The sequence below is a fragment of the Capra hircus genome, chromosome 11 (genome assembly GCF_001704415.2).
Source record: "Capra hircus breed San Clemente chromosome 11, ASM170441v1, whole genome shotgun sequence".
NCBI lineage: Eukaryota > Metazoa > Chordata > Mammalia > Artiodactyla > Bovidae > Capra > Capra hircus.
The window spans coordinates 96,794,615-96,821,303 of NC_030818.1; the positions used below are offsets into that span (position 1 = coordinate 96,794,615).

At 52.3% G+C, this 26,689-nt stretch overlaps 1 protein-coding gene across 2 annotated transcripts in view; it reads left to right on the forward strand.

Annotated features, from left to right (window-relative positions):
- The window catches only part of MVB12B (multivesicular body subunit 12B), a 200,770-nt gene that overhangs the window by 155,699 nt on the left and 18,382 nt on the right, over positions 1-26,689 (forward strand). For both annotated transcript variants that reach the window (XM_018055783.1, XM_018055784.1), the window contains exons 8-9: positions 17,606-17,661; positions 20,232-20,291. In XM_018055783.1, coding sequence (XP_017911272.1) covers positions 17,606-17,661; positions 20,232-20,291 — 116 coding nt within the window. The remainder of the gene's footprint in view (positions 1-17,605; positions 17,662-20,231; positions 20,292-26,689) is intronic.

Here is a 26,689-nt window from a genome sequence, read left to right on the forward strand (position 1 = left end):
CTGCGGCCTCCACCGTGGTCCCCTCGTGGGCTTAGCCACGTGTAGCGAGCAATTCCCGCCCACAGGCAGCACTGCAGCTCTTCAGGGATTGCTGTCTCCTATCTGTGAATCACACTGCTGTGGAGTAGTTTGCATAGATTCCCAAGTTTGTAATTAAAACAATTGAGAAACAGTTTTCACTATATATTAAAAAAAAAAAAAAAGCATAACTGAACAGGAAATGTCTTTTAAGCAGATGTTGTGCTATGAGCCCCGTAGAAATATTATCTTCTCATCAGCCCAGCACAGGTATCTCAAGGCTCAAAAGAAACTAAGGGAGCATCTTTTTTCCTAACCTAGCATTTCTTTAGCGCCTAATATCATTTCGCATTTAAAGGTGACAGCAATATCTTTAACATTTTTCTATTGGATTAATAACATTTAATGTTCAAAGCAATAAAGCAAAATGTTTTTGTGAGGGTTCCTTGTATCACTAGCGGAAAATTCAAGTTTTTTTTAAAAAAAAAACCACACACACAAAGTACAACAGACGTCAAGAGCCATGAACTCAAAAGGGAGCGCGGGCATGGAGGTGGTTTCTCGGAGTCGGTAGGTGTGGGTGTGCAAGGCCGGCCCTGCCTGGTGCCTGGAGGGACCTGTGCACTTGGCAGAGAGAGCTCTGCGCCCTCGCCCACTCCCCCAGCCATTCATCTCCCCCCACCACCGGCAGCGGAATATGACAATGTTAGCATTTTTCATTTCCCTGACGTTACCATTAATAAAGCAATGATCCAAAAGGGGCTTTGCTGACTCTGTTCTTTATGCTTCCATCACTCACGACTAGATAATTTCACACAGGATCGTTTTAAAATTAAATGACGATAAAAACGCTCTGCTGTTCTGTGTTCACCAGTTCATAGAAGTCTATCAAGTCATTAATGTGTCATGACAAACTGCTCGATGGATACAAGTGTAATTAATTATTTGAATAAATAACAAGTTGAACTTGGGGCTTTGAACCACAGTGACACCACACATCCCATTAAGGGCATCTTGGAACCTTTTCAGGGCGCCGGTCTGAAGAGTTAAAACGCAGGCCAGGGTATTTGGAAACGATGAAAAACAATTTCATAAACACAGGGTAATGTTTTAACGGGGAGAAAGCCAAAAGTGTCACGTTGCCATGCCCACATGGAGTTTGGTGTTAAAAAGTTCTCCGGCTGCGGCCGTTTCAAGATACCACTTCATCAGTGATGATTTCAGAGAACAATTATACAGATTTTCATAATCACCATTAATCTGTACATGTTTTTCAAGATAATTACAGCAATTATTATTTAGATTTCTCCTTCTATGTGCCCATTGTAGATAGGAACAAGTGCTTATTATACCGGATAGTTCAAAGAACCTTGGATTAAAATTCTTTGTCATCTCTGCACTCATTATTTCAACTCGTGTTGCCTCTGAAAGTTCATCAGCTCTAGAAATGAGCACAGTGTGAGCAGGGCTCTATTATTAAACCTTAAGGTTGAGCTCAAACCATGGTGAATTGTTCGTCTGTGGGACTGCGGGGTTCGGTTAGAATTACTGTCAGGTAGAGGGAGACGCCCCTGACAGATGCAGTCGGAGACAGGTGGCAGCCTCACACCCAGCTTCCGTGATCGACTTACAAAGTGAGCTCACAACCAGTATTCAGAGTACATTTCTGTGACATGCCCTTTAAAGGTTAATATTAAATCTGAAATCTGAGCACTTGGTGGCATTGTACTTCAGAGACACTCCCCAGTATTCCAGATGAAAGCGGGTGTCAGCCTCGGCGTCAGTTTTGTCTCTGGCTGCTCCTTTTTCTGACATCACCGTGGTCCAGGGAGCTTGTCGGCCAGAGCTGAGTTTGGGACATGTGATGTACGGCTCTTGTGAGAGGCCGTTTCCAGGGAAGAGCCCCTTGAATGTCCCGCTGGTTGGAAAGGCGCCTCTGGGCAGGTTGACGGGCACGCCTGTGCCCCGTGCCTGCCACAGGGTGCCATTTTGTCATCTCCTGTCATTGCACGCTCTCCGTGGGCACCAGCAGCCTGCCCACCTCAGCCAGAAGCTGCAAGTCTGGCTACATGAGGGGGAGGAAGGCCAGGCCTTCGGTTTTTAACTGGGAAGTCCAGTGTTTGAGAAAAATGCAAGACAGAGAAATGGTTTGTTTTTTTTCTCTCTTCAAATTAAATTTTATTATAAAGTTATGACCTGGTTTAAAGGCACACAGCAGTGCAGTCTTACTTACACAGGTTGGATTTCAATTGCTGCGAGACTTCCCGCATCATTTGGTCCGTGTCTGTCCATCACTGTGCCTGGGCTTTTGGAATCACCCGGTAGCTTGGGGAGGATGAGACTTGGGGCCTCCGGGGGTGGCTGCCCCTTCAGGGCTCAGGCCTTGGCTCCAGGGTGCTCATCCTGAGTTCTCCCATGCACTCAGGGGTGCCCAGGCCCTGGTGAATGTGATCCCACTACTCAAGATCAGGAGATCTCTGTGCCATGGAGCCAGAGGATCACATTTTATTCCATTTTCCTTTAACCTGTGGGCAGTCTCTTTCCAAATCTTAAAATTTATAACATATACCTTTCCAGCTGTGTGATGCTCTAGCCTGTTGTCTTATCATTAAAGTACTTGGGCAAATAGTTAATTAACAGCTTACTCATTGATCGTGGAATCAGAGGAAAAGGAATTAGAATGTCCCTTTTCATAGAGTCCTACTAGAGAATTCCCATCTGGAAACACAGCTTCCTTGGGGAACGCCGGCCTTCCCTTGTTTATCCGGGGTTGCCACATCCCTGCAGGCCCCGGGCTAGCCAGGAGCCCGTGATCTGGGGAAGGGCACTGGGTCGGGTAGCAGGAGCAGAGTGGTACTGGGAGCAAGGCATTGACTCTAATGATGACAGCTCAGGAGGTGATCCCGAGGGGTAACTCTCAGCTGGTTTGGGGGGTCGCAGGCAGGAGTGGACTCTCCAGGCCGAGCACAGAGCACAGGTGTATGGTAAACAGAAGGCCTGGCTTGGTCAGAAGTGGCAAACAAGTTACAGTAACTAGGTCTCCAAGTGTACGGAGCTGGTGGGGGAGGCTGCAAAGCTAGGTTGGGGTCAGCTTGCCAGGGCCTGGGCTAAGACCTTTGGATACCAACCTTTAAACTTGAGGAAACAACTGAAGAGTTCACGTAAAGGAATAACACGGGGAGTCCTGCACTGAAGCCAACTCCAGAGATCCCTGGGGTGGATGTGTCTGTCTTGGCCACGAGTGTTGTATCCCTGGGGCGAGTGCTCAGAAGACCCTGTGGGGACCCCACCACCACCACCACCCGCCCTGTGCTGGCCGCTTCACAGCTTCCACTCGGCGTACCTTCCATCCACGTGCTCGCCCTTCCTGATTGCGGCTTTCTGCTGTCATCCTTCTCTGACTGCTTCATGCCACGTAGGGAGGTGTCCCCATTTCTGCACCAGTTTTGTGGCCCTGACCTGGCCCCTCCCTTCTGGGCTCCTGAGCCCTTTGCAGAGCAGGGGTGGTGATGCTCATGGGGCCGTGCAGAGGCTTAATTCTTGTTCAGTCACCAAGTCGTGTCTGAATCTTTGCCACCCCAGGGACTGCAGCACCCCAGGCCTCCCTGTCCCTCACCACCTCCCAAGGTTTGCCCAAATTCATGTCCATTGAATCAGTGATACCAGCCAACCATGGACGCGTGTGTAAGTGTCCCTGATGCTGTCCCCTGGACAGGCACCCCAGGGCAATGCTCCCCTGAACATGGGTCAGTGCTGGACAACCTGGACACCTTCTCTCTGCCCTTTAACCCCAGGAGAGGGGAGGCCTCTGGTCCAGAACTTACTATAACCCTTCATGATTGTTGCTTTTGAGAAGCCTTTTTGCGTAGAATCTAGAGGAAGGGTAGAGAAATCAGCTGTTGCCTACAGTGGGCCAGCCTGGGTGGATTTCGTCCATTGTTTCTTCTGAGGTTTAAATCCAGGTGTCCAATCACCAATGCATATTTAACACTTAGGGTGATTCTTATCGTTTGTGAGACTGAAGAAGGTCAGGGCTGGGACAGATTTTTGACATCATCTTGTGGCCCAAGGCTATGCAGACCTAGCTGCACACTACAGTCACCTGGGAGCTTTGAAGACTGACTGATGCCTCAGTCCACCCCCTCAGAAGCAAAGCAGAACCTCCAAGGGAAACAGCAGCAGCAGCAGTAATTTTTTAAACTTGCCAGGTGAGCACCACCCAGGTGGCTGATGTAGCCCAAGCCGTTCACTCACAGATGAGGATGCTGAGACCAGACTGGCCCCATGTGGGCCCCCTGACTCCACGGCCAGTTCTCTTCACTGTTACTTATTCTTGGTGTATCGTATCAGGAGGTCCATGATGTGGGTGTGACTCAGCCGTGGTGAAGTTTTGCTGGTTGAAGTGCTGTTTGCCAGGTTTCTTCACCCTGAAGTTTCTGTTTTTCCTTTTGTAATTAACACGTACTTTGTGGGAAATCCTTCAGACTATGTAAACAGCTCATTCCAAATCAGATTTTCACCTCCTAGCTTTAGCATCTTTTGATTTTGTCACTCCATCCTTCCTTCAGTATTTCTGAGTTGGTATTTTATTATAAAGAAGAGTTTTCTCTTATCCCCAGTTTGTGTATATTGATGTGGACTAATGGATTCGTATTCATTCTTACCATTATTTATTTTGATGCTCATCACTGTGATGGGAGGCCCGACCTGCTGCTGCTTTCCACTCATTCTTTGAGAACGTCTTTACTTTCTGGTACAACAAGATGTTGCATGTTCCTTCCCTGCCCAGCACTCAATTGGCCACTTCTCCAAAGAGCCCTGTTTCTTTTAGAGAAGAATCCTGGAATCCCAAATCGGAGCACTGGGCATTCTCATCACTTTCAAGGCACCATTGCTTCTCTGGCCCCAGGAGATAGAAGTGTACTACGTGTGTGTGTGTGTTGGGGCACATACACATACATGTAAATGTATGTATGTACATATATATACATATCTACATGTGTTTACCTCTGAACCTGCTTTTCCTCTTTTGAAGCATAGTTGGTTTACAGTGCTCTGCTGATCTCTGCGGTACAGCAGAGTGACTCCATTCAGTTGCTCAGTCATGTTCGACTCTTTGGGACCCCATGGTCTGCAGCACGCCAGGCTTCCCTGTCCATCACCAACTCCTGGAGCTTACTCACAATCATGTCCATCAAGTCAGTGATGCCATCCAACCATCTCATCCTCTGTCATCCCCTTCTCCTCCTGCCTTCAGTCTTTCTCAGCATCAGGGTCTTTTCCGATGAGTCAGCTCTTCACATCAGGTGGTGAAAGTATTGGAGCTTCAGCCTCAGCATCAGTCCTTCCAATGAATATTCAAAACTGACTCAGTTATACACATGTATTCATTCTTTTTTTTTTATATATTGTTTCTGTACTATACAAGCAGATTGGATATAGTTCCCTGTGTTGTACGGTAGGACCTTGTTGTTTATCTGTTCTAAACTCAGTAGTCTGCATCTAGTAACCCGGAACTCCCAGTCCATCCCTCTTCCCCTCCCTCTCGGCAACCACAGGACTGTTCTGTATACGGTGGAATACTATGTTCAGTCACTCAGTTGTGTCCAGCTCTTTGTGATCACATGGACTGTAGCTCTCCAGGCTTTCCTGTCCATGGAATTTTCCAGGCAAGACTACTGGAACTGGTTGCCATTTCCTCCTCCAGGAGATCTTCCCAACCCAGGGATCGAACCCATGTCTCTTGCATCTCTTGCATTAGCAGGCAGATTCTTTACCACTGCGCCACCTGGGAAACCCGCAATGGAATACCAATCAGCCATAAAAAAAAAAAAAAAAAGAATGGAATGTTGCCATTTGCAGTGACATGGATACAACTAGAGATTATCATACGAAGTAAAGTAAGTCGGACAGAGAAAGATAAATACCGTATGACTTCACTTATACGTGGAATCTAAAACGTGGCACAAATGAACCTGTCTGCAAAGCTGAAGCATACTCAGACACATATCTGCTTATTTAACCCAGGCTCCTACTGGCACATCTAGTTGCCGAGCACATTCGCATCTTCTCCCCCGCATTTCGCCAACTTCTCTGCCTCAGCCTGCACATTAACAGTCAGCATCCTTCAGTGTTCCATCCTGGGCCCACCTGTCCTCAGTCATCACGATGCAGGTGACAGCCGAACACTCCCTTAGGTCTCACTCCTGTACTTGTATCCGGGCGGTCCTCACCAACCAGCCTCGCATTCCTGGCGCTTGTTTCCCCACCAGTGTTGGCCAGTGTCTTCCCTTGGATGTCTCACAAGCCCTTCAGACCTCACACATCCAAAATGGGACCCTCCAGCTCACCCTGCGCTGCCCGTCCCCACCCCCACATCCATGCCCCGCACCCTTTCTCCCAACTGTTTGAACCTCAGAACACCTCAGAAGCACCCTTGACTCCTCTGCCCTGGCTCCTCCATAGCCCATCGCCGCATCTCTCAATTGTGCCATCTAAATATCCCTCCCTCTGTCCCCTCCCCTCTGTTCTCATGGTCACAGTCCTGGCCCAGGCCCCCAGCATCCCTTGATTTGCTGTCAGAACCTCCTCCAGGTGGTCCCGCCTCCAGCCTTACTCTCATCACAGCATGGGAGACATCCCTAAAATATAAACATATGTCCTCTCCAGCTCAGAACCCTTCAATGGTTCCCCAGGGGCCTCATGGGGACATTCAGGCCCCTGTAGATGGCAGTCAAGGTCCTGTGAGCTGGCCCTCGGTTGTCCCCACCCTTTCTTCTGTGCAGCTGTAACAGACTGTGACAGATCTGTAGCCACCCCAACACAAGCTCTCTGACAGGTGGAAAAAACAAACTGCAGAACAGTCGGTTATGCTGTGACGCTATTTTTGTTAAAAACACCAATGAAAAAGGAAAAAGTGAAAGTGTTAGTCGCTTCAGTCATGAAGTCTTTGCAACCCCATGGACTGTAGCCTGCTAGGCTCCTCTGTCCATGGAATTCTCCAGGCAAGAACACTGGTGTAGGTAGCCATTCCCTTCTCCAGGGTATCTTCCTGACCCAGGGTTAAACCCGGGTCTCCTGTATTAGCAGGAGACTTCCCTGGTGACTCAGAAGTTAAAGCGTCTGCCTCCAATGCGGGAGACCTGGGTTTGATCCCTGGGTTGGGAAGATCCCCTGGAGAAGGAAATGGTAACCCACTTTAGTGTTCTTGCCTAGAGAATCCCATGGACGGAGAAGCCTGATAGGCTACAGTCCACGGGGTCGCAAAGAGTTGGACACGACTGAGTGACTTCACCTCCTGCATTAGCAGGCAGATTCTTTACTGTCTGAGCCACCAGGGAAGCCTATACCCAAAAAATGCTACATTCCTTCCTGACTTGCAAGCTCATAGGTAAACACAGGACAGGGCTCAGGAGTCAAGGGACACTTTCACATAACTGGACTATTGGAATTGTTTCTTTAGAAAGCATTCATTTATTGAGAGGCTGAAAAAAAGAAAACTTAAAAATATGTTTGAGTTGATTTTGAGATGGTGGAAAGAGCCCTGGAGAACAAAGTTCATCTCCTGCGCTGGGTCCGACCCTGCCAGGTCTGCCCTGTCCCCGTCAAGGCTTGGCCTCAGTCGCAGGACAGTGGCTGTGGGTTGATGGGCTCAGTTTAGACCTCGCCCACCTCCCTGAGCAACATGCTTGCCCCTGGTGGCAGTACCCCTGGGCTGGCCCCTCGGTTCTGCCTCTTATTCTGCACTCACAGAGCCCCTTGTGTTGCCCTCGAGCTCATGGAGGAGTTTTTGTGTGTGTGCACTGGGGAAGCAGGTGTGAACACGTGGTGATAGTGACCCGCCTGGGCGCCCCTCAACAAGCCACAGGGGAAAGTGTCGCTTAACTGGATTTTATCTTTACTTTGAGGGAAATGCAGTTGGTCCCTGCCCCAAGCCTTGAAGTACTTACAGAGTTTTATACTTCTCTGGTGGCTCAGACGGTAAAGCGTCTGCCTCCAGTGCAGGAGACCCGGGTTCAATCCCTGGGTCGGGAAGATCTCCTGGAGGAGGAAATGGCAACCCACTCCAGTATTCTTGCCTAGAAAATCCCATGGACAGAGGAGCCTGGTAGGCTGCAGTCCATGGGGTGGCAAAGAGTCGGGCAGACTGAGCAACTTCACTTTTTACTTTCTGCAGCCAAGTGAGGGTGTACTCCTTCATGTATTTAGAGTCCCTGGTGGGCGTGGTGGGCGTGGTGGGCATGGCAGCCACCCATGGCTCAGCTGCATGGGTTCCCCCCACCCAGCAGAGACCCTTGAGGGTCCTCCCACACAGCCCCTGGGGCCCTCTGGGGTGCTGCTCGGAATGGTGGGGCAGGAGGGCTGGAGGGCCCCCAGACTCCTCCCAGGATGTGGGGTTGCGGACAGGGGAAGCAGGCTACAGGACTGAAGTGACGGTTACCGTCAGGTGCTGTGCATTTGGAAGGTAGGGGCAGAGAGATGGGGGGACTCCCTAATTACCCACACAAAATAGAACCTCAGAGACCATTCATTTGTGGTGTGAAGGCATCTTTATTTGAAAAGTGCAGTATTTCTGCCTCAGTTCAGTTCAGTTGCTCAGTCCTGTCCGACTCTTTGTAACCCCGTGAATCGCAACACGCCAGGCCTCCCTGTCCATCACCAACTCCCAGAGTTTACCCAAACCCATGTCCATCAAGTCGGTGATGCCATCCAGCCATCTCATCCTCTGTTGTCCCCTTCTCCTCCTGCCCCCAATCCCTCCCAGCATCAGGGTCTTTTCCAATGAGTCAACTCTTCGCATGAGGTGGCCAAAGTATTGGAATTTCAGCTTTAGCATCAGTCCTTCCAGTGAACACCCAGGACTGATCTCCTTTAGGATGGACTGGTTGGTCCTCCTTGCAGTCCAAGGGACTCTCAAGAGTCTTCTCCAACACCACAGTTCAAAAGCATCAATTCTTCAGCGCTCAGCTTTCTTCACAGTCCAACTCTCACATCCATACATGACCACAGGAAAAACCATAGCCTTAACTAGATGGACCTTCGTTGGCAAAGTAATGTCTCTGCTTTTGAATATGCTATCTAGGTTGGTCATAACTTTTCTTCCAAGGAGTAAGCATCTTTTAATTTCATGGCTGCAGTCATCATCTTCAGTGATTTTGGAGCCCCCAAAAATAAAGTCTGACACTGTTTCCACTGTTTCCTCATCTATTTGCCATGAAATGATGGGACCAGATGCCATGATCTTAGTTTTCTGAGTGTTGAGCTTTAAGCCAACTTTTTCACTCTCCTCTTTCACTTTCATCAAGAGGGTTTTTAGTTCCTCTTCACTTTTCTGCCATAAGGGTGGTGTTATCTGCATATCTGAAGTTATTGATATTTCTCCCAGCAATCTTGATTCCAGGTTGTGCTTCTTCCAGCCTAGCGTTTCTCATGATGTACTCTGCATAGAAGTTAAATAAGCAGGGTAACAATATACAGCCTTGACATACTTCTTTTCCTATTTGGAACCAGTCTGTTGCTCTATGTCCAGTTCTAACTGTTGCTTCCTGCCTAACCTGGTAAAACAAGCCTCCTGACACCCAGGGGCAGTTTTGTTCTCTTGGCTTTGGGGGCTCTTTTTCCAGGGGACGTTTAGCACCTGGACCAGCATGGGCCTTGCTCTTGCAGGCGAGCTTGACCTGTGACTATAGAGACAGCAGACGCCAGGAGAGCTGTGGTCGGGGCACCCAGGGAGGCCTTCCTGGGCAGGCTTTGCCTCTGCACCCCCAAAAGCCTTTGGCCTCAGGTTATATAATTGAATGTGGATGCAGTTGTGTTTTTATGTAAAAGCAGCGAGAAAGACAGAAAGGTCTGTCTTGGAGGGGCTTTTCCATCTAGCACAGGGGTGATGACAGTTACTGAGGCCTTAGTTTGTACCTGGGGCTTTATGCTTTTAACCTCATCTAAACTTTGCAGCCGTCCAGGTATGACTTCCTTCCTTCTGCAGTCAAGAAAGCAGGCTCAGAGAGATGACATGCTTGTCCTAAGTCAGAGGTGTGGGCAGTGGGGTGCCTGCCACAGGCCCCCGGCCTCTTCCCAGCAGAGTACTGCAGACTGGGCATACCTGTCCTCCTCCACGAGGACAGGTGTCTCCTTCCTCCCACGGAGCCGCCTCGTGCATGGGACTTGGGAGGCTCTGGTCGCGGCCGATAAAGCACTGCTTTTGGCTTACAAGTAACGTGGCTAAACTGATTACTACGGGGATCCAGAAGGCCCTGTGTAAACTCAATTGGAATGTCACCTAGCAGACAGCTCTGGGGCGTCCACAAATATCTTCCAAGGAATTTCCCCAAAGTGAAATCACAGAGAAAGCAGAATGGGCTTGGCCGTTTTGGTTTGCAAATGAGTTTTGAGAAATGGCCCTGAGATCTTGAGTTGTTGGCGTTTTTCCCATCACAGACTGTAAAGGACTTTTGAAACGCCCCAGGAAAGGGGGAAAGAAAGGGCCGGGTTGCTGATTATTTACAGCTCTGAGCCCCAAGCAGGTACACAGAATTAAAGGCCTCCCACCATTCCAACTGCATGTAATTTTATTGTGAAAATGACTGCCTGCCAATAAGTCACGTTGTTCACCCTCATCTCTGCGAGGACTTCTAAGGAAGCACAACTGAGCTCACTTAACACCACTTGGTAGCCATAAGCAGATGACAGTTAAGATGCTGGTGATGGAGGATTTTTAAAAATTTTACATTTTCACCATTGCTGTTCAGTCTCCTAAGTCATGTCCGACTCTTTGCGACCCCCTGGACTGCAGCATGACAGGCTTCCCTGTCATTTACCATCTCCTGGAATTTGCTCAAATTTATGTCCATAGCGTTGGTGATGGCATCCAACCATCTCGTCCTCTGTCGCCCCCTTCTCCTCCTGCCTTCAGTCTTTCCCAGCACGAGGGTCACATTTTCACCACATGACTTTATGAATCTCTGGATCAAGTGTGCTGGAAGTAATTCATGTGTCGGTTGGAGTATTTCCTCTTTGAGGAAGGCATCAGCTGGTCCTGGGCCCGGTGCCTTTGGGAGCTGGTCAGCAGTGGGTTTGTGTTGAGCCTGCAGAAGTCCAAAGGTGTGTGTGTGGAGGCGAGAATGAAGGGAAGGCACCCAGGGATTGCCTTGGCAAGTAAAATTATAGTTCCCATACGCAGGAGCTATGGCCCTCTCCTGTTGCCAGGCAGAGTTCCCGCAGATTCATGGCAGAGGTGTCTCTGCAAACAGGAATCCAATTTATGTCCAAACAGAAATGACATGCAAATCGGACTTCTTCCCCCAAGGAAGGCAAAGGCAGGTAGCACGGTCAGTTGGGGAAAAAATAAATAAATAACGCCCCCCCCCCCTTTCCTTTCCTTCTTTAGAAGAGGGAGTGGTATTAATATAGCAGCAGTTTAGAGCTTTATTTGTTTAAACCTTGCAGATTCTGTAAGCATTCACAATCCTCTTGACTTGTAGTGCCTGATTGTAAAAAGAACAGTTGAATGAGCTCATTGTTTCCTGGTTTTTTTCTGTAATGTATTTTACAAACACTCCGGTGACAGGCCTGACACGCTGATTTCTATGTAGTCGCACTTCAGTTTGGGATTACAGCATTAATAACAGAGTTCCATGCATCATGCCATTTTTAAGCATGATCGTTATGATAAAGGGCATATACTTAATTACAGGCCTGCTTAATTACAGCTCTGTTGAAGCTCGTTTGTTTAGGAGAATGCTAATTGCGCTACGGAGCCCACGGCACATCCTTGCTTTCATCTGCTGTGTGCCGCTCGGTGCCGAGGATCAGCGTTTTGTTAAAACTGCCACCAAAAATAAAATTGAAAAAGAGAAAAGGCGGGGGGGGGAGGAAGAAGACGAAGAAAGCACTCGTCCGAGTCCTGAAAGGCGGGCTGCCTAGCGCAGGGCTGTGGGCCTGCACAGAAGCCCATGTGTGCCCTGTGCCCCTTCCACCCTCACAGCCCCCCCGGGGCAGATGCTGTGTGGTCCCCGCTTTACAGGCAGGGTGGCCAAGGCCCAGAGAAGTGAGATGGCCACATGTCTGCTGCCCATCCTCCCTGCCACAACCACGGCATTGCCACCGCCAGCGGGGCACCTGGGCTCAAATCCTGGCCCCATCAAACTCCCTAACTCCTCAGCCTCGGGTTCCTTAAACATTAACTTGCCAGTGATCATCGTGGAGGTGGCGTGATTTGGTGCGTGTCGGCTCTCTTGGGTGTGGTCAGTAAATGCGGTTTCCTTTCCTTCACATTCTCTCTGGCCTAGAGTCAGGCAGGGGAGAAGTTCTGCTACATCCAAGGTTTCAGGGGGTCAAGGGACCTGGACAGTGGACTGCTCTGGGCCCTGGAACTCCACCTTCAGTGCCAGTGAGGAAAGGACAGACCTCTGTGTCCTGCTTCTGGGTTGTGCCCATGGATTGGTCAGGCTGTGTCCATGTGAGAACCCTGTGCAAGCCCAGGCTGCCTGGGAGGCCTGGGGGTTGGGGGGGAACGAACATGTACCCCCGAGCGGTGGCTCTGTGGGGGCTGCCCCTGCTCACGGCTCCCCCTCAGCCCCTCCACCAAGTGTCACTCTGACTGGGACTCAGCAGTGGTTGAAGGCTGGGGGAGGAGTGGGATGAGGACAGAGCACCAGAGCACGGTGAGGAAGACACGTGCTCCCCCATGAGGAGCACGGACGATGATTTATGAGATCTTTTGGAACATGTGAAAAATGAGCACCATTGATTTTAAGAATTATGTCTCACAAGCCTCTTGATATCTTAAAATGTGGAAAAACTGCTCAGATAGGGAGAATAGAAATGGATGTCCCAGAATTAGAAGGGGATTTAGCAGTCCCACAGATCAGCTTTTCTACCAACATACAACATCCCTCTCTAACCCCCTGACAAGCGGCCGTGCGTCTGGAACTTTTTCAGCCGGTGCTGTCCTTCCTTCCGGCTTCTCCAGAGGAGGGCGAGGTCTCCCCCAGAAATCGTGCCCTGACGCCAGCTGCTCTTCTTGTGACAGCTCTCAGAACCCGTGCAGACGCTTGACCACGTTCACCTCCAAGGCTTCTCTTATCTGGTGATGGTACTTCAGTCACTCAGTCATATCCGACTCTGTGACCCCATAGACTGTAGCCCACCAGACTCCTCTGCCCATGGGATTTCCCAGGCAAGAATACTGGAATGGGTTGCCATTTCCTTCTCCAGGGCATCTTCCCAACCCAGGAATCAAACCTGCATCTCCTGCATTGCCAGCCAGGTTCTTTACTGCTGAGCCACCAGGGAAGCCCCTCTTCTGTCTGGACCAGAACCCATCTAGCTGCACTTCTTCCCGCATGCGGGGCACTGGGCTCTTGAGTGCCGGGTATGGTCAGGCCTCCCTAGAGCAGCAGATCTGATGACTTCCTCTCCTTCCCTCCTGTGGGCTGGCCTCAGGTGCCTCACCGAGTTGTCCAGGACAACGCTCTTGAGAGTGCAGTCCCAGCACAGAACCCCCTCCCTTGAGCCCAGAACAGACCAAGGTGGTGATTTCCCCACCCTGGCATGGGGACAGCTGTGCTGTCGCTTACGATGGCAGCTCCCAACTTCTGAACAGTCAGGTCACGTTGTTGACTTGTTCCACTATGGACAAGTCTTTTTTTTTCGTGTCTTCTGCTGTTATTCCAGCATGAACATCTCTTTCATTCCATCTGACGCAGTTGGCATTTTGGACCTAAGGTACAGGACTTAACACTGACCTTTAACAAATTCCATCTATTAAATTTAGCCCATGACCCTGACTTTTTGAGATCTCTATTGGATTTCTCTCCCTTATCCCGTCTGTGGGCTGTCCCCATCAGCGCATATCGGCTATGCCTACTCTGCGTGCCTTCACTGAAGTAATTGATAACGCCCTGGGCACCCTCCAGAGAGGTTGCCTGAGGTCAGTGTCAATCTATTAATCAGCTTCTTGAACATCTAGTCCAACCAGTTATGGATTCTCCTACCCTTAACATTGTCCAGCCGTACTTATCTGTCTTGTCCGTTTGGATAACGTGAGAAATTTGTCAAATGCTTTGCTCAAATCTACCTTCTTTCAGCCTACCATAATCTTGGCTATGCTGGATTTTTTTTTTTTTTTTTAAATAAATGAAGCATGGTTGGCAGATCATCTGTTCAGCAGACTCTCAGCAGCTCCTGGGGACCTGGCTCCCCTTTTCAGGGAATCCGAGCATGTCACTCCAGAGGCTCTTCCTCTCGAGGCAGCGCCTGCCCACTCAGCAGCTTCTGCCCCCAGGACCCCGTGAATTCACTTCCTTTTCCTCCAAGACTGTTAGAGTCTGTTCTCTAGAAGAATGCAAGGAGTGTCTGGCTGTGCCCATCTTCCCATCCTGAACTCTTAAGATGAAGTGGAAACTTATCTGCAGATTCTCATCTCTCTCTCCCTCCCCAGGCGGCTCCCCTCAAGGTGGGAGTAGGCCCGCGTGGTTCTCCACAGCGGCCCCTCTGCTGCTCAGTCCCCTCAGGAGGCCATCCCCACTGTGCTAGGGGCCATGTTCACACTGCCTCTTGCTTCTCAGTCTTGGGAATGCATCCTCCCTTCTCCCAAGAGGTATCCCAGGCTGGAGCCCCATTACAGGGGATGCCGAGCTCCCCAGGCACCCCCTGTGCTGGGACAGGAACGCAGAGCTGACCCAGATGTGGACAGTCGGAGGCCCATGGCCAGCAGAGGAGACGTGGCCCTAGCTAGGCACCCAGGGGGGCGGGCAGGGCTTCGGGGACAGCGTCCTGCAAGAGGGCACGCTGAGCTGACCCCAGAGGGATGGCGGAGGGACGGGGGTGGCCATAGGGTGAAGGGGAGGGGCAGGGAGCACCCCTCCTCGGCAGTCCCCGTCCCTTCCCTTTGGGTGCAGCTGTGAGTCCAGCCTCGTATCTCTCACTCCTGCCCAGTGCTCCCCAGGACTCTCATTTCCTGTAGTACTCTGGCCCTTGCAGGTCAGCATACCAGGTTTTCAGAACACGAGTTCACGGAACAAACATTGACATTTTGATGGCAACAGATGTCACCAGTGAGAAGGGCAATCTTCATCATATCTTTCCAGAACCCGCAGACACTATGATGGGCAGAAAGCCCAGTGAGTGACCAAACAGGGCTCCCAGCCCAGGAATGCAACCCGGGCAGGTGCCACAGGGGCTTTGAGAGTTTGAAGGAGAAGTAAAGTAGCCTGTGGTTCCCAGCGTCTGACATGGGGTGGGCAGGATGTGGGCAGAGGCTTCATGATGAGCAGATGGACTATGGAGGGAAGTGTGGGTCCAGAGGACAGTGGTGGGTGTGACTTGGGGCTGTTGGCACACATAGTCACCTCCTGGCCCGTAGGTCTAATGGAAAAGAGCTGGTCAAAGGCCAGCTACACACTTGGTGAGTGTGCGGTATTGTCAAAGCCATGAAAGGCCCTGGTGTGGAAGAAGCAGGTTTGCGGTCAGAAATAGCAAGTATCCCTCATAGGAGGGCCAGAGATTAGAGTCACTGCTTCCACCTATGTGGCCCCCGACTGCCTGTCTGCGAGTGATCAGAAATGCTGCCAGTGCTGCGTGCCCACCGGCCTGTGTGGCATCAGGAAGCAGCTGGGGTCAGAGTGCCACATGAGGTGAGCCTTGACTTCTAGCCACAGTGAGTGGACGGTGGCAACTGCGGGGAAGGGAGCTTGGCCCTTCCCTTAGGTTCTGAGTGGGCCTTGTCCTGTCTCTTGTAGAAGGCATCGCAGCCTTTCAGGGATCGTCTGCTCAGGGCTGTATTTCCCCAGCTGTGAGTGCACAAGTGTGGCTGTGTCACTTCAGTCGTGTCCGGCTCTTTGTGACCCCATGGACTGTAGCCCACCAGGCTCCTCCGTCCAGGAGATTCTCCAGGCAAGAATCCTGGAGTGGGCTGCCATTTCCTTCTCCATGCATGTAGAATGCGTGTAGGTGCTCAGATTTCCTTAGTATATTTTTGTATATGACATACTGCATAAGGTGACGGTGGGCTCCCCACTCCTTCCTGGGGAGATGTCACACTGTCCCCAGTGCTCAGCTGGGTCTCCAGGCAGGGAGGGCAGGTCCCTGGGGCCTCTGTGATGCAAGGCCTCTGACCACAGATGTCTCTGTCTGAGCCCCATGGCCCACGCAGCCCTCCCAGGAAAGGAGGGGGTGTCCTGTGCTGTCGTGGGGCTGGCCGTGCTAGTTTCTTTTCATACTTCCCAGAGAAGGGTCCATTTTCTTCCTCCCCAGAAATGATGAAAGTAGCTTAAAATGAGACATTTGGCTCATCTTGTTGATTAGAGAGGATTTGTCCCAGAGTTCTTTTCTTACTTCCTTTTCTTCTTTCTGCTTCTGCAACTCTCTGTTTCTTAGGACTGAAAAAAAGAAAAACCATTGTCCACCACCAGTGTCCCAGAGAAGGCCCCCCCATCCCAAGATGACAGGGAAAGTGGAGACCTTCATTCCCACATTCCCAGGGAACTAGCTCGTCACTCCACACCTTTCCGTGACCACAACTCACCAGAAAACCGTGAGGCCCTGCCCCCCCTGACCCGCCCACCGCCGTGCCTGTGGCTGGGACTAGCGAGGCCAGTTTGGCCTCTGCTCAGGGCTGATGGGGACGCTGGACCCTGGGCGAAGCCCCTGCCCATCTCCCCAGCCTGTGGCTGCCCAGCCTTCACGCTAGGAGCGTCTGTGTTACGCTCTGTCCAGGGTGCCCTGTTTCCCTGGGTACCAGGGTTTCCTCATGGACGTCGGAATCCCTCATCCCGGGAGAAGAGGGGCAGCCCCAGGTCGTGACTCGGAGGTGATGATGACCCGGGGGCGCAGTGGATGCGGGGCCGTGGGAAAGGACCTGAACCCCTGACCCCTGCCTTCCCTGTTTTCCCTTCCGGGGGCCCATTCCCACTGCTGCTGTGTCCTCTGAACACTGAGCAGACAGTTCTGCCTCCATCCAGCCCTGAAAGACCAGGAGCCAGCCGTGGTGGCCACGTAGGCCCGCCTGCCGAGCTCACATGGACAGCTCACACCAACTCCTACACAGGCCACACTGCCCTCCTTTTAAACCCAAGCACACCCAAGGTAGTGGCCAGGGTTCAACCCAGTCTTTTTGACTGCAGAACCACTCTTTCCCCCCAAACCTGGACCTTTCCTGTGAGCCTGACAGCCTGGCTGTGATCAGGACTTGGCCAGGAGGGCACCTCATGGACGCAGTCACTGCCCACCTCCACCCCGAGCCCCCAGCCTTGTCCCTTCCACCCCGTGTGCCTCTGTCCTGCCCCCAGCCCCGCAGTGGCTACCCCCACTCACAGCGGGACCCTGGGTGGGCTCCGGGCCGTCCCTGCTCTCACAGCTCCTGTCTGCACTTCCCGGTGGGTGTCTGCCTCGCTCACCAGGTGTGTCCTGGGAGCACGGATGGTACCTGGGCACATGTCGCCCTTGGCCCCACTCACCCGTGCACGTGTCAGCCAGCTCCAGCCCCTGACCAGCCTGTACTATCCTTGTCAATAGCTCAAGTTACTGAACGTCAGTGGATCTGCAGTGCCATTTATTTTCACTTTTTTTTTCCCCTCTTCTTTTGCAGCCATGGATGGTGTGCCTTTTATGATTTCAGAGAAGTTTTCTTGTGTTCCAGAAAGTGTAAGTTTCTTGCATGATTGCACTCCGCCTCGGCTCCCTCTACCTCTAGCCTAAGCCCTTCTCTTCACAGCGCTGCAGGGCCATCCTGGCAGCCCCCAAACCCCTCCCTTGCCAGAATCATCCATCGCTACCCTTGTGCCCCACCCCCCACCACCGGAAGCTCAAGAGCAGGACTCTGTAGCTGTGCCTAGAAGCTTCTTGATAAGTGAGAAAAAAGAAGGGATAAGGGTGGGGAGGGAGCAAGACAGACGAACAGACACACTCAGATGCAGCCACAGCCGAGGCTTCTGGATTCAGATGTGATGGTGAATTGTTCTGAACCTTGCTGGCTGTAAATATTCCTGGTTTCCAAGCTCACCTTGTTAATTTCTGCTCTTTTTTATTTAACATTGACAACGTTCAGCAGAAAGCAAGCTGCTAACCCTTCCCCATTGTCATTGCCGCATCCTGTGACGACCACATTCTCCGCTCTGAGTCGCAGGCATCTGAATGGCGGGGCTGGGCGTGCTCACGCAGGCTGCTGCCCGGCAGCTGTGGGTCCATCGCCCACGGCAGGCCAGCACAGACCCCACGGGGCACGAGAGGGAACCGAGGCCAGGCTGGGCCCCCAAGCCGTCTTTAGTGACAGAGGGACTGAGTGAACGCACCAGGCCTGCAGGCTGGACCCCACACCTTGAGAGGCAGGCATGGCCTCAGGCCCGCCTGGCACCCCTGTGCCCTGTCTCCGGCAGCGCCTGTACCCCTCAGTGGTGCAGGCCTGGTCTGTGGGCTCCGTAGACTTGTTCCTGGATGTTTTTCAAATCCTTGCTGCAGAAGTTTGCTCTTGAGTAGTTAATACACATGACATCCCTGGTTTGGGCACCAGCTCAGAGTCCTTCAAGCAAAAGTGTTTTTCTTGGATCCAGCTTAAAACCACCCAGCTTGCGATCTGACCTGCCCTGGAGTTTCCATTTTCATGAAATATAATAGGCCTCCTCTGAACCCTTCTGGTAAGCGGCTTAATCTTGAAAAAAAGAAAAAAACACGCTCGTGATGTTGACACGCAGAGCCTGTGTAACTTCAGCCGACCACTCACTCCACTTGGCTGTGTTGCCATGGAGACGCTGGCGCCTCTCCCGCCAGCGCGGTTGGAGAGGCCATTCTGTCCTGCGCTGCGGCTCCAAGCGGGCAAGTTTAGTGGGGCAGTTAGAGCCTAATGATACAACAGCTGGACCGCCGCTGGATCCCGGGCCGCGCAGGCAGGCGGCCCGGTGCTCACGCCGCGCGGGCTGGCAGCAGGAGAAAGCCAAACTGTTTTGTGGCTGCGGGCAGCGCAGCTCCAGGAGCCGAGAGCCTAATTCGGTGGCCCTGTCCCAAGTCCGGGATCTGCCGACTCAGCGAGTGCTCAGGCAGGCGGCCACGGGCCAAGTCCAGAGCTTCCCCTCGCTTCTCTCTCTAATCTCCCGACAGCCTGGCCTGGCCGGGAGGGGCCCGCCCGCGATGCTTTGTAACCGGAGAAGAGGTTGATGGAGGGATTAACCTGTCCTGCTACATCCCGCCTAGAGGCAGGCGGAGGCGCTGAGTCCCGTCAGAATCCGGGTCCTGGGGCTCAGAGCCGGCCTTCAGGGAATCCCCCCTGGCCCGGCTCAGACTCCAGCTCTTGCCCCTGCCTCTGGGCTGCAGTTCAAAACCACGAAGGCCTCCAGGGGTTTTATCCGACTCTCAGGTTGCACCTGTTCACCCCCAGCTGCTAGCCCCGGGGGGCTGCCTTGGGAATACAGACGATGGGGGTCCCAGGGGGGACCCAGGCCAGGGACCTCGGGGACAGGGCTCCCTCTGCCCCTCACCAGGCACTTCAGCCCAGGCTTCTCTGGGCCTCCAGCTGACTCTCATTGCCCTGTGTGTTTAATTTTTCATGCTGGCTGTGGAAAAGCCAGTGTTCTCAAAGAAGAAAGGTCCCCATCTCTATGAAGTTTTAGAAGCAAACACTCAATTAAAATGGTGTTTTTATTTTCCACCACTCTTGATTTCTCAAACGACCATTGATGGGCAGTTGGTTAGTTCATTCACCTGGCATTTTAAATGACCTAGAATTCCCTCCACCCCCTTCCCTGATGCTAAGGAGTCCCAGGCAAGAGATGGGCTGCCTGCCTCCCCAGAGTTCCTCAAACCCGTTCTAACACACAGGTGAGGGTGGTCAGGGCAGTGTAGTGAAGCCGTGGGCACCTGCATCCCCCTGGCTGCAGAAAGAGTGTACTGGTCTTTCCGGGGTAGGGTGGGGGGTGGTCAGAGAGAGACAAGAGGCAGAAGTTATTGATGACAGTGACAGTCTTTCAGGAGAGCTGTGACGGCCCCCCCACCCCCGACCTGGGTGCCTAAGCAGGAGTCCCCACCAGAAGGGACCCGGTGGCAGCCAGGTTTTCTGAGTCTGCTCACGCAGCACTGTGGAGTCACACTGATGGTTTCTGTGGAAAGGAGTGGAGAAAACACCAGATCACAGTGGGGTTTGTAGTGTCGCAGTTGTGAAGAAAAGCAAATGTGAAGCAGCACTTTTTCCAGCCATGTAAAAGGATGACTTGATGTATTTTCAGATGCAGCCCTTTGATCTCCTGGGAATCACCATCAAATCTCTGGCAGAAATTGAAAAAGAGGTAAGCAAGCTCCCCAGAATGGGGCAGGTAGGGTCCAGGTCCTCGCTGGCCGGCCCAACATCTCCCTTCCACATTAAGGGTGTGTTCCAGGGACAAGAAGGGACCTCAGGGTGGGGCGGCCCTCTGAGAAAGACGCTTTCTCTCAAGTTTACTTCTAAGAAGAAGAAACTCACTTTTTAATGCGTGTATGACTTAAAGTAATAAGACAGAAGGTTTTACATGATAACACAGAATAGTCAACGCTGCTTCATTTTGTTAAAAAAAGGTCTCCGCTTAAAGAAGGCAGAGGTTGGGGCCAGGGCGCGGAGTTGGCTCTTTCTCCTTCAGTTTTATTATTTGCCTCCAGTAGGGGTTTGAGGAAATGTCCGAGCTGTTTCATGATTTAGAAGAAGGATCAAGACACATTCCATTGTGCTTGATAAAGCCAAACCCCATTTGGCGGCCTGGTTAGAAAGAGTTTGGATGTTTTCCTAATAAAAAGAGATCCCAGGATTTGGAAGCACATGTGACGCCTCTGAGGAAAGAGAGTGGCGATAACGGAACGAAACTGGGGGTCAGCTCTCCTGGTGGTCTCCCCACTTTCGTCAGACAGCGCCGGCGTGCGTGTCGTCTTCCCGTGTGGAGACGGTTGTTAAGCGGTCACATGCTTGCAGCCGACTCTCCTCGGAGAGGGACATTCGTCTCAGAGATGGAAATGGAAGAACCATTTCAATATTCTCAGCTCCTCTGGGTGTTCTCTAGTGTACCCAGCTAGCAGAAGCAGGTTGCATTATTGAGAGATGGCTGAAATCAAGGAAAATTGAATCAATATAGTACAACAAATTTCTAAACCTGTCACAGCAAAAACAAGACAAAAAAGTCCCCCTTTGTCTTGGATTTTCAGTAAATCGTAAAACCCCAAGCTGACTGTCATCTATAGATTTTGAGAGGGGTAGAACAATGACCGGCTGCCACATCAGAAAAACACGTGTGGGTGGAGCCCCAGGTCAGCCCTGCCTGAAAGTGAGGTGATGCCCGCCGCCCAGACTGCCTTTGTGTGGGGTCCCCACAGGGTGGTGTGCCGGCAAGCGTGTCTGGACGGCCTTTGCAGAGACCTGCTCTGGCTGCAGGCTGTGAAGCAGGGAGCCGGCCTGTGACCTTTCAGGATGGACAAGGTCGCACAGACTTTAAGGGGTGGGGGGGCCAGGGGTACGTCCCTTCTCTGCTTAAAGCTTGGATAACAGGAAAACCTGTCTCATGAACACTAAAGGGACAGGTGTGAAAAACACCATAGACAGCAAGTGCCGATGACCATGGGTTGGTGGGGGTGGGTGGCCAGTGCCGGAGACGGGACAGCTGTGAACGTCACCCCTTCTCTCCCCACCCGTCCTCCTGGGCTGTAGCCAGAGCCCCGTTTATCTAAGCACCTGCCACGTGCTTAAAGTCCAGGCTCTGGGCCTGAACTTTACTTCCATCATCACTGATTCTCACCCCGGGCTGACCAGGTGACAACATTCCTCCCCATCTCATGGGTCAGAACTTGAGGCTCAGAGAGGCGAAGTTATCTGCCCAAGACAAGATGGCGATCTCGTGTGGCGTACTCCAGATGCCCTCCGTTATGACATAAAGTCCATGGTCCCCTGTCCTCGGGCTGGTGGGGACAGTGGTACCTGGGAGGCCCATCAACCTGGGTCCTGATCCCACCCGGGCCTTCAGGTGACCAGGCAGGATGAAATAGAAGAGAGCCCAGTGGCACAGCCAGTGCCCGTGGAAACCACCATCAATTCTCTTAACTCTCTTCCCACGGAAGGGCCAACAATGTGTTTGTTTAGAGTATAGTGTGCTGATGTCGGGCACTCTGAGCAGAGCTTGGCAGGGGTAGCATCCTCAGTTTTTCCACGTAACCTTTCTGAGCCTCAGTTTCCTCTTCTGTAAAACCAGGGGAGTATTAGTAATGAAAACGTAGCATTTATGGGTGTCACTGAGATAGTCACAGAAATGGCTCAGAGCAGCACTTGCTGTGGCAGCTGCCCGGTTAGGTATCAGTTCAGTTCAGTCGCTCAGTCACGTTCAACTCTCTGTGAGCCCGTGGACTGCGGCAGGCCAGGCCCCCCGTCCATCACCAACTCCCAGAGTTTACTCTAAGTCACGTTCCTCGAGTCAGTGATGGACCAACCATCTCATCCTCTGTTGTCCCCTTTTCCTCCCGACTTCAATCTTTCCCAGTATCAGGGTCTTTTCAGATGAGTCCATTCTTTGCATCAGGTGGCCAAAGTATTGGAGTTTCGGCTTCAACATCAGTCCTTCCAATGAATATTCAGGATTGATTTGCTTTAGGATGGACTCCTTGGATCTCCTTGCAGTCCAAGGGACTCTGGAGAGCCTTCCCGAACACCACACTTCAAAAGCATCAGTTCTTTGGCGCTCAGCTTCACAGTCCCACTCTCACATCTGTACGTGACCCCTGGAAAAACCACAGCCTTGACTAGACGGACATTTGTTGGCAACGTAATGTCTCTGCTTTTTAATATGCTGTCTAGGTTGGTCATAACTTTTCTTCCCAGGAGCAAGTGTCTTTTAATGAGGTATATAGCAAGTGTCGTGGTTGTGGACGGTGTATTTTTTATTTATTTTGGGGTGCGCTGGGTCTTCATTGCTGCACGTGGGCTCTCTCGAGTTGCGGCGGAGCGGGGCTCCTCTCTAGCTGTGGTGCTCGGGCTTGTTATCGCGGTGGCGTCTCTTGTTTCGGAGCTCAGGCTCTGGGGTGCGTGGGCTTCAGTAGTTGTGGCACACGAGCTTAGTTGCCCCGAGGCATGTGGAACCCTTCAGGACCAGGGGTGGAACCCTTCAGGACCAGGCAGCGAACCCATGGCCCCTACATTGGTAGGCGGACCACCAGGCAGGTCCGGTCATGTAGCGATCATTGTCACGCCCATCCCCCTGGTCCCAGGAAGCGGGGCGAGTTGGTGCAAGTCCACCCCATCGCAGCCTGACGCGCTGCCCTCTGTGGACCACGCCCGCTTCCTTCCTTGCTTTCAGTGACGGGTTAAAAGCACACACTGTGTTCTCTGTTGAAGGGTCCCTGGCTTCCTTCCTTGTTTTCAGTGGTGGGTTAAAAGCACATGTCTGTGTTCTCTGTTGAAGAAAATTAAAGTGGAGTGAGAGAAAATGTGGGGAAATGGGGAGAGGTTAGACATGCTAAATAAGCTGGGAAACCATCACAGACATCCCCACCGTCAGGGATGCCGTGAGGGTTTTCGTTTAATCTGAGGATTTAGAAGTTACTTCCACCAGCCATCCACATGCATGTAATGGTGATTACATGTTGACATCCACACGCTCCTTCTGCAACAAAGTCAGCGAGCATTCTCCATAAATAAACTGGAGAACTTGCCCCTCTCAGCCTCTGAACTCAGCATAGCTCCTGGAGTTGGAGGCAGAGAAGGAGCTGAGCCCACAGCTCCCTGGCCCCATTCTCGGGCTCTGTGGGCTGGCCCTGAGCACCTTGGGGTCCCCTTGCTCAGGGTGATATTGCCTTTTTCACTTGCACCCAGTCTGGCTGTCCTTCGGGGGAGAGGGGCATCGCTTGGGGAGCAGCCTGGGGGCAGCAGGAGCTCGGCTGGGGGCTTGCTTTGCTCTTGTTTACAGCGTCAAGCCGAGCGCCCTCCCCCAAGAAGTCAGGAGACTGCCTTTGGGTTCAGGGCTGACCGTGACCTGCACTGTCCCCTTGCGCATCCTGAATGCACCCCCCCACCCAGATCTCGCCCGGGATTCGCAAGCAGCAGGGAGAGCCTGGCGTCTGTGGGGGCTGCTTTGTGAGAGGCAGTCTCTCCCCTCCCTTATCCCTGCATGCCCCCAGGGGGAGGTGGTGTCACCCCGGCACACAGCAGAAATGTGGGTCCTGGGTGGTCCTGGCTGTAGAGGAAATGGGAGTGCTTGCCCTGAAGCAGCCCGTCTAAGAGTCGCGTGGGCCTGCTTGCCCCCCTGCCGGCCTTGCCATCACCCACCTGCCCTGTCTGGGGATGCTCTGTCACCACCATTTGGCCTCAGGGACAAGTCACCCCCTGAACCAGCCCCATCGCTCTGTCAGTCTTGAGCTTGGTGATTTGGGACCCTGTCCCCAGGTGCCCCCCGCCTCGCCCAGAGCATGGGCCGACCGGACTCCAGCCTGCCACTTCTAGGAGTAACGGTGCAGGGAGATGGGTGTCGCCCCCCAGCGGAGGGTGGCAGTGCTCCTCCAGCTCCCCTACCATGGAATCTGACCACCTCAAGGAGAGGCTGCCACCTGGCCCCGCCAGCAGGAAGGTGGCACAAGGCTCCCTGGCAGTGTGGACCAGAGCCATCCACCACTGTGTGGACCACGGAGGAGACATGGCGTGGTGGAGGGACACAGTTTTCGAGTCCAGCCTCCCCCCCACCAACCCTGCCCCAGATAGCACGCCAAATCTGCCACCTATGCTGGACCCTGGAGCAGGTCCCCTGGCTTCCCCATCCTCAGGGTGGCGTGCAGGCCCGGGGATCCCACCGCGGCTGTGGCGCCCACAGGAGGCCCTCCGCAGGCGTGGTGACAGCAGGCTGCGTTTCACGAATGGCCCCCAAGGAAGGTCACGACTATAAAGTCAGTGGCCGTGCCACCCGCCGCGTTTGGGGGGATTCTTTAGGTGCTCGCAGGTGGTGTGGGCTGTTGGAGTGAAGGAAGCCGAGGTGAGTAAACCAGTTCCCACTTTGAAGGCTGTCACTCTCCAGGCTCCAGCAGCTGCATCCCCTGCCGTCCATGTCTACCCTCGGCTTGGGGCAGGGGCTTTGCCACGTAAATTACCCCTTAAGTCAGGAGACCATGTTTTTGCTCACCCTCTCTGGGGCACGGGAGGTGACCAGGGACCAGCCAGCAGCAGCTGTCGAGGCGAGCAGGGCGGGGGAGCGGGGGTTTGCAGGGGTCCCTTCTGGCCCTGACCTGGCCCCCGTGCCCCAGGCAGCAGTCGCTGGGCTCTGCAGGAGGGCGGCGGGAGTCCCCGGAGGGCTGCATCCAGTGTGAAGCCCTTATCGTCCTCCCTGTTGCCCAGACAAAAGGTTCTCTCCATTCAAGAGTCGGGAAAAGTGTAATTTTGCAGCCGACCCGGTGATGAAGCGTCTTCTCTCAGCGCCAGGAGATGGGCATATAAATATTCTCTGTCTCTGCTGCTCTTTATTTCCCTTGTAAGCAGGCGCCCCATCCCTCCCTCTGATGGATGCCCCTCGCAGCCAGCCCGGGAGCTCCCCAGCTCCTCAGTTCGGCAGCGATTCTCCGGTCTCCTTGCCTCTCCCGCAGCCTGTTCATCCTCCCCCCATCCCCAGCCCCACCTCCCTCACCCACTGCCCTGTCCCTTGTCTCCGGAGCAGTGGCCCAGAGACAGTGGCCTCAACCATAGATTCCATGCCGTGTGCACAACACCGCAAACCTCTAAAAATAGGAGCCAAGGGTTCCTGTGCCTGAAAGGGCAACCAGAGAGCCTCCCAGCTCCATACACAAAGACTTTCCCCACCGTGGCTGCCGCCTTCCCCTGGAAAAGACCACAGCGTTCACCCCGCTTCAGTGGGCACCCCATTCAGAAACGTGGCAAGGAGCGTCATCATTAGCCCAGCACACTCCCTGGTGGAGCAGACGACCTCCATTTTCACTCGACTTTAAGGCTGAAAGACAAGGGAGAGTCTAATTAGTAAAGGGACTATCTGATATTAATCACTCCCTTAAAATTGACAAGGGAGGCAGTCCATTTAACCACTTAATGGCTACAGGTTTTTATGGGCTGCTGTTTGTAGACGTATTTAATGATGAAGTTATAAATCCAAAGGAGCTTAAAATTTTAATTTTATCCCTAAATATTTCCCTTGTTCTCCTGTTTGTAGTCAGTCCTCCAGAGTGTAGTCACGTGGAATGTTCCTTAAATGAACATATTTGCTAACTGGCGTGATTTCAGTTTTTAAAACATTGGTTCCAGCAATTAGGCATTTTTTTTTTCAGTTCCCAAATGACTAGAGAAATTCGTCTTGATTATAATTGCTCTTAGCCACGCATATCTAATTTGTGTCTTTTTAAGTGTTAATTAGTAAACAGTTTGAGCTGACATCTTTATGTGTTTGTGTGTTGAAAAATGGGGCTTATTGCTTATTTAGCTTGGGGCTGATTCCACTCGCATTTACGTCACGACATTGAGGTGAAATTAATGGAAATACATTTGGCATCACGCGGTAAAAAGAATTTTTGGAACCAACTTGTGGATGTCCACTTTGCATGGACTTCTGCAAGCGCTCCCGATATATGAGATTAGAGTGGATTTGGGAGCTGCATGTGCAGGGAGAAAGTGAGGCAGAAGATTTTTGTATCAGTAATGAAATGGCAGAGTCCCAATTTTATAAAAGCAAAATGTTCATATCCCAGT